At 51.2% G+C, this 7,937-nt stretch overlaps 1 protein-coding gene across 1 annotated transcript; it reads right to left on the bottom strand.

Moving 5' to 3' along the window:
- Window positions 1-1,150: 1,150 nt before the first annotated feature.
- Window positions 1,151-1,681, bottom strand: HRG_00630 (uncharacterized protein; the record flags this gene model as incomplete). Its single annotated transcript, XM_044859101.1, has 1 exon — window positions 1,151-1,681. One exon carries the CDS (start codon window positions 1,679-1,681, stop codon window positions 1,151-1,153), a length of 531 nt encoding a protein of 176 aa, XP_044725501.1.
- Between the last annotated feature and the right edge of the window lie 6,256 nt (window positions 1,682-7,937).

The raw sequence follows: 7,937 nt of genomic DNA, 5'->3' as shown, positions 1-7,937 counted from the left end.
TTTTCGCCTCTGCTACCTGTGGCCGAAGCATTACTCAGCACCAGCTCCAGCCGCCCCACAGTCAGTAGGGTCAGCTGGTCATTCGTAGTAGTAGTAGTAGTAGTAGTAGTAGTATTAATTACCGTCTGAGACATCCTCATAAGAGCCAAAGACGTGCTAGGCTGGGTATAGTGCAAGATGAGAGTGCTCGCCGGGAACCCGCCGTGCGTTCCTTACTTCTTCCTGTCTATCTGGCAATTCTTGGGCTCTGCAGCGGCTCGGATGCTCGTGTGCCTTCCACGTCAGCGGGGTCCAGGCATGGCAGCAAAGCCGTAATAGTAGTCAATCTCTGTTCATGGCCGGATGACTGAGAGCCCGCGCAGTCAGATGGACCGTAAGCCCCCTCGAAAGCTTACGGGTAGAAAACAAAGGAAAATAAAAGGGAGTATGTGTTAGTTGAGGGTTGCCCAAAGCTAATGGCTATGGCAGATCCGATCAAAGAACTCTGGCCCCGTTACCAGCCCGAGGAGCCGGTCAAGGCCCGATCCTAGTGCCTGGTTGATGGCCTTGTCCGCCGTCGGAGCCAACCTCAGGCGGTGTCGGACGCCTAACTTTCAGCGGTGGAAGGGATGAGTGGGTAATTTTCTCCTCCCGCACGAGCATTCGATCCGGGCCTCTTTGTGGTAGAACTTTTGTGGTAGTCTGTGAAGTCACCGCGTCCGCTCCTTGCGGCAAGCAGGTTGTGGGGATGCTGTTATCTGGTGTGCAGCTCCGGGGGACACCTGAGCAAGGCCTTGAACTCTAGGTTCTTGAAGGTTTAGGATCTTGTAGTTGCTCAGGACAGCCGCGGCCCACCAGTCTTGAAAATCGCGCCTGGCCGCAGCTTTGGCATTTCTCTTAATGAACGCATAGGTTGGAGGCCTATCAGGGCCCACAGCTTGGCAGCCTTCCTTTGCCAGATGGTCGGCCCGCTCGTTGCCAATAATACCCGCATTGCCGGGACATCAACGCGTGCCGACGTCTCCATGCCGAGCCGCATCCTCGGCGACGTCTCCTCCTCGCTTGCAACGAGATCGACAGGCCACCTCGTATGGCTCCTATGGCTACCGCGTTGTCAAGGCAGACGACTATCGGGCGTTGCTGGTGCGGAGTGATCGGGGACCGCTCGGAGTTATTCGGGGGCGCTCTTGACCTCTGCGTCGTATACCTCGGCAAGTGGAATCCGACCGCTGCCGTACGACACTTCATCGGGACCCAGCCACAACGAGTACCCATACCCGCAGGCGCCGTCCTCGCTCTGCGAACTGTCAGTGTAGACGATGAGCGTGTCTTCGGGGCATGCCTGGAGCCACTCACAAAACTCCCTCGCCGCCTCAGTCTCGTCTAAGCCCCCTGTCGGGTCAGGCTGCGGAGGAGCTGGGGGGTTGGACCGAAGTCTCGGGGCTTGGGGCGTCATTTGGTGAAGACGGAGCAGTCGCGAAACCTGCTGCTTCCGAACCGCGCGGGACGGCCATATACCATACTCCGGCATCAGCTGCCGACCAGGCATTGGGAGGATGCTCATGCGGGCAGTCAGGGGTGCTGGGTAATCAGGGAGCGTAAGCGGACCGCGGCGCGCCTCGGGGCGTTCGTGGGCGGCAGGGTTATAAGCGGTATCTAGGTCTCCCGATGGAGGACCACAACAGGCGTGGGGAACGGCCATCTGCTGCTGGTCTCTCACGTCGAGAAAAATGGAACCACCTGCCTCTCGGTGCTCCGCGTGGCTAAATTAAAAAGTACTAATATTAATGATGAGTTTAAGCGGAGGGCGTAAGCGGTCAAATACTCCTATATAAGCTGCTTATCAGTGTCGTCCGTGGATTTAAGCAATGCTTTAGAATCTCTTAATTTGCGCGCCTATTACCGCGCTTAATGCGCATAATATACTTAACGTCCTTTTCCGCTAGAATCCTAGCTTTACTACGTAGGGTTTAGTTATCGTGCGGGTTAGGATAAGGCGCTACGCTTACGGCGAGAATCTTATATATCTCTAGTTTCTACCCTATAGCCTACCCGGTTCCCACCCGACTAACTTAACGATTAGGACTTAAGGCTCCTATATTAGCTTTTAGCGGAGCAAGAACTATGCTATATTTAACGATATACTTCCGAAAATGCAAAATTCTATAGCAATAATTCTATAGAAAATCTCGCGCTTTAGGCTCGGTTGCTTAACCGAAGTATTAATCATACACGCCGCATATGCCTTTATGATGTGCTGTGGGCTATAGTTTACCCGTATATTGACTTTTGGGGTTAAAGCTGGAGTACTGTTCTGCGTGCTACTATTAGCGGTGCTAACGACTGTAGCCATTGTGTTATTGTGGACTACCGTTTCGGACATTAAAAGCATAGGACTATGAGTGGAAACTAGCCATAGCGCGCCGTTTGGCTAGGCTGTTATTGGAACGATGTCCTTTGCTCTTGCTTGCATAGTAATTGCACTTATATATAACTTTAATTAAGTCTTATAGATATCGATTAATAAAGGGGCCGCTTAAAAGGAGCCACCCTATCTGATCGAAGTCTGACCTCTATTCCGTGCCTAGAACCCACTTACGGGGAAGGAACGAGCAATCGAGCAGCCAAGGAGCCCAAGAATTGCTAGCTAGGAAGGTAGAAGTAAGGCATGTGCGACGGGTCTCCGACGAGCACTTTCATCTTTGTACTATACCTAGCCTAGCACACTTTCCGCCCCATAATGCGATCTCCCAGACGGTATCAATACTACTACTACTATCATTAACCTAAAGCATAAGTAGTCAGGGGCTTGCCGGTGGTCGAGACAAAGGGGAAGAAAAAGCAGTCAGCCAAAGCGTCTAGACCCTATAGCGAACAATTCCTCCGGGCGGAATTAGATTCATTTCAAACGCCATTAAGGCGTAGTGCTAAGCGCGCGGTTAGTAATCCCGTGCTATATGGGGTCCGTTCCCTCTAAATAAACGTGCCCCCTTCATTAGTCGTCTCTCTTATTTTAAAACGCACACCTATATTCTAGCCTGTCTATGGTATATAAAGACAATTAACGAAGTGTTTAATTACGAAAAACCGAAAACCCAAAACCAAGTACTATAAAATAGCATAGGTTGCATTCGGTAATGCCGACCTTAGATCTAACGGGGTATACGCTTATATGCTATAGGTGCTATACGGCTTTTAAGCCTTTCGTGGGTGAGGTATAAGCTTGCTTATACGCCGCCCATATACTCTACACTCCGCTAGAGAATGTCCCAGGCGATGCAACAGCAGTGGAGGCCTCGAAAAAACAAATCTTGCCTATTCGCGATCTACGAAGGGTCCGGAAAAACCAGGCGTCGCGATTCTCTAAGCGTCGCAAGAACTTTATCAAAAAAGCATATAAACTACACGAAGACTGTGACGTCGATGTCTTCCTATGCGTACGCAGCAAGCGGAACAATCAGATATGGCAGTATTCTAGTGGGCTGACTCCACCTTCGCAGGCCGAGATAGTAAGTTTTCCGGTCGAATATTTATAGAATATGCCCTAACCGTGATAGGCCAATATATATCCGGTACCAATCGCTATTGGACCTAAGTACTTTAGGCAAAACGAAAATAAAAAGGAGCAAAGTCAAATCAACGACTTTAACAAGGAGGCGACAAAGGAACTAACTGTGGGTGTGAGCAGCTGTGTATACGAATTAGGGTAGTATGTAGAATGCATCGGCGTTATTAGATGAATGACTAGTGCATCATTTGCTTTGTAGATGACATCTCAATTCTTTATCAGAAAAAGAACGAGAACAATGTCAACGTTCTGATCACACGACTCGAACGACACTACGAACTCACCGATCAATGTGAAGTATCTTGGTTCCTTGGGATCCGAGTCATTCGAGCGCAATGACTCTGCGCGCCGAACCACTTTGCTACGGACGCCCGCCTTACGGACACTGGACTCTAAAAGCGTAGTGCATGGCTGGTTTTGGAACTTTTCTTTCCAACCATGACTTCCCCAGCCATTTCCCCTGGCTAGAAAAATGTACTTTTCTGTAATATCCTACAATATCGAATCTTCTCCATTTCAAACGATACTAGGAATAGCGACATGACCACCATCCTGTCTCCTTGCGACGGCCGGACACAAACATCGCATGCTCTACTCGACCCCGAGCTTCAGTACGGCCATGGCGACAATGATGCCTTATACAATCTGTTTGCGACATGGCCAGAAAGCTACTTCAGCAGTCTGCCCAAGCCGCATGACAATCACGGAGTCGATGAACGGTATTGGGTATTGCGTCAGTCACGAGTATTCTTGGACAACTGTTTTCGCCGTGGCGGCGCCAGGCGGTTATTAACCCAGTGATTCCAGGCCCCGACATGCTTGAGAGAGCGCGCTTGCGCGAGCAGATGAAATCGAAAGACACCGAAAATTACATTACATCGGTAGCACAGTTCGTTTCCAGTCCGCCTTGAGTTTCGCTCAGGAGCAGGCCAAATTTGACACAAAACTGGCTCTCGAACTGGCTAAGCATTGCCAAAGAATAGGTCCAGGGCGCGTTGCTTCAAGCGTTCTCGACCCGTCGACATCGCCCCTACCACCGTCACCGCCGTTCCAACCGAGCGGAGAGCAGGAGGAATATGAATAATGGTATGGCTTTTCCGATACAGAGTCTAGCAGTCAAAGTACATCTGCCCCTATCCAAACCGCTAATCCCTGACATTGCCGCTTTATCGGTTGATGCCCTTCAATTCCAAGTCAACGAGTTCGCAAAAGAGAATGGATTTGGTGTTGTCAGGCACAATGGCTTCGGTATTCAGGCGCGGAAAACCTGACACGTCTTTCAGTGTGATCGGTACGGCGAGCCTCCCCCATCCAGGAGCGCAGGTCTTCGCCAAAAACGGTCCAACAAGTGTGGCTGTAAGAGGAAAGTTATTGCGGAGGCCCTGAAACGGATAGACTATATGTGGACTCTACGGGCGTTTGCCAATCCGCAACACAGCTTACACAGCTACGACCGCAGGATGAATCTCTTGGCACATCTTGTTCATCAGGGGCTTATTGAATCCGTTAAGGACACAGTTGAAGTGACAAGCCGACGAGTCGGGATAAGGGCGCGTGATATACGCGGCATCATCAGAGAATACCACCCCGGCATGCTCTACACGAGAAAGGACACAAGACCCTTGCCTACTCGCACCGGCAGTCTGTCTTGACGGTGTTGAGCCACTGCGAGCCTAGCGATAGATGATCGGGCCTGGTATGTCTGGGTTTCTACTTTGGCCTCCCTCCCGGTTACCCGCTGTGCCGCTTCCTTCGCCTTGAATCCCAGTGCGAAGTCGTCGGTCTTGGCCGGCATCCACATCATATTAACAGAAACGCCATTCGCCTGGAGACGCTTGACGTGGCGATAAATCTCTCGGATCGAACATTGGCCAGATTTCTGCAGTGGTCTGGCGATCGCTTACAACGCTGATCGGTAGATCACGGTCGATTCGCTGCGTCGTAAGCCTGCCGGCGAGCAGCTTCCGGGCTAATGAATGAATGAATGAATGAGTTTATTCCGCCTGAAGGGACCCTAAAGGGCCTAGACGCTTAGCTAATTACAGTTTCTTCATTTGTGCCTCGACCACCCGAAAGGCCCACGCTTCGTACGTCTTACATCTCCAACCTCGTTGATTGTCCCGTAACAGGCAGGCTTGAGGGCCAATTTCTCCAAGTGCTCAGCGTCCTATTCTCGGCAGCTAAAGCATGGTCTGTCGCCTTGTGAAGTTAGATGATGTTAGTAATGATTATTGATCGGAATCGTCATCTGGCTTTTCCCTCTCATGTTGCGGCTCTCTGTTGAGCCTCCCTGTGGCAATCGCGAATTTGATTGCCGCTCTGACAGCTTGTTTGTCTGATGTCCAGCTTCTTAGGTAGTGCACGATCTTCCCTCCTAGAAAATACGAGAGATTCCCGATTTCGGTTCTTGCGCTTTTCGCCATAATCTTGCGCTTATTTCTCTATTTCGTGCAGCGGAATAGGAAGTGATCCGTCTTTTCTGGTTCCTGACCGCAGTCACACGGTTCGGACTCTGCAGGCCCGTTCCGACGCAGGAAGGCGTTGAGCCTACATATGCCAGTCCGAAGATGCACCAACACGTTGGCTTCTTTCCTGCTGAACATGTTATATAGGTTAGGCACGTGTATGCCGGGCAGCGCTTTATCTACTATTTTAGAGTATTTGCCTACTCGCTCTGGCAATCTGCTTTGACGGTGTCGAGCTGTTGCCAATCTGGCGATCGTCGATTAGGCCTGGTACGTCTAGGTTTCCAGCGTGGCTCTTCTTCCGGTTGCCTGCTCTGCGGCCGTCTTTGCCTTGGGTCCCAGTGCGAAATCGTCGGTATTGGCCGGCATCCACATCGTCTTTACAGCACCGCCATTCGTCTCGAGACGTCTGACGTGGTGATGCATCTCTCGGATTGAACACTGGTCGGATTGCCGCAGCGGTCAAGTAAGTATTGATTCGTCTTTTAAAATACGTCGTAGAGGTGGCAGCACGTCTGCCTGCATAGACCCTCTACCTTGCATTCCCTTCGATTCTTATCCGCTCCTTTTGCGGGGTATAACCCGTTCCAAGTCAATACCAGTGTGCTCCTTAAGCCTCCTTCAACGGCCAACTTGGAGATTCCATCCTCGATGACCACCTGCAAGACCCCGTCCTCTTGGTAGATAGACACGCGCGTCCGTCCTCTCGAGCCATATAGAAAGTGTCGTTACTGCAGTCCGCCCACCCAGTCTTCCGTCGCTTTTATTATATGCTGCGCTCCGCAGATTGTCGGATCTGTTTCGCGCTGCCTTACAAGATCTCTCTGGCAAAGCCGACCGTGTCTCGCAGAAGTTCGTCCATTTGCATCCTCTCTGTACCCGAAACAGCCAAGCGACGCAGTGTCGTCCCTTCTACTAACCAAGGTGCCTCGTCGTTCTCTATGCGGTTGCAAATGCGCCGGTGCTTGTCGATCGTTTCGCTGTGACTGTTCCATTTCTTATTGTTTACCCAGCGCGGCCCGGTTTCCATTCCAACAGAGCAGCCCAAAGCTCCCCAAGGGCATCCTATCCCACAGCTCGTTTGTCCATCGTTTGTAGGCTCGATTTCGCGGTCGTGGGTCGGATGGTTTTTAAAGTGTTCCCTTGTGGCTTGGCTGGTAGGGCTCACGAGCCCTATACACAACCGCAGCTCAAACCAGTGGATAAATGCTGGCTGGTGGTGACTCTTCTTGGCTCTGCGAATGTCCCCGGGCAAAGGACCTTCCCAAATTCCCAGCCAGCATCGCGTGGAGGTGAGGGTCGCCGCTGGCCCTTCCGGGCTAAACTTATTTAGCAGCGGACGCGCTGAAATTGCAGCGGGTTTTTGGGGTCGGAGGGCCGCTGACATAATTTGGGCAGCTAGGTACTTATGTATCGGCTGCCGTCAAGCTATCCCCACCCCCCCCGGCGGTGGGATGCGCCCAAGACTAACTTATTTAAAATTTAGAATTATTATATCTAGACGACACACATTTAAGATAGGAGAAGCTAAATTTGAGGTTGAAAATTTCCTATAAATTGGCTTCCCGCGCGTCTGAGTGATCATCGGAATGGAGAACCGCCTAAGGAAATGGAAAAACTGGCACACCGTTTCGAGATGCTGACCCTCACTGACAGCGGCCGCAGCGGTGTCGCGTCCATTGGTTCACGAGCTACCGTGTTTCAGAAGTACGCCGCAAGCCTTGCCCCTTCTGACATTTCTGATCATGAAGGCGACGTAGCAATGAGCGATTATGGAACTACAATACCCATCCATCCTAGCAATGAGCCAAGTCGAGGCATGTTCTGCTAACAATATCCCTGTAAATGACTAGAGCTGACAGAGAATTTAAAGCGATGAGGGATCAACCAGGACTATCGCGTCTAGGGCCTGGCTCCAAACATAG

This window comes from Hirsutella rhossiliensis (assembly GCF_020360975.1).
Source record: "Hirsutella rhossiliensis strain HR02 chromosome Unknown scaffold00001, whole genome shotgun sequence".
NCBI lineage: Eukaryota > Fungi > Ascomycota > Sordariomycetes > Hypocreales > Ophiocordycipitaceae > Hirsutella > Hirsutella rhossiliensis.
This window is presented reverse-complemented; position numbering and strand designations above follow the sequence as displayed.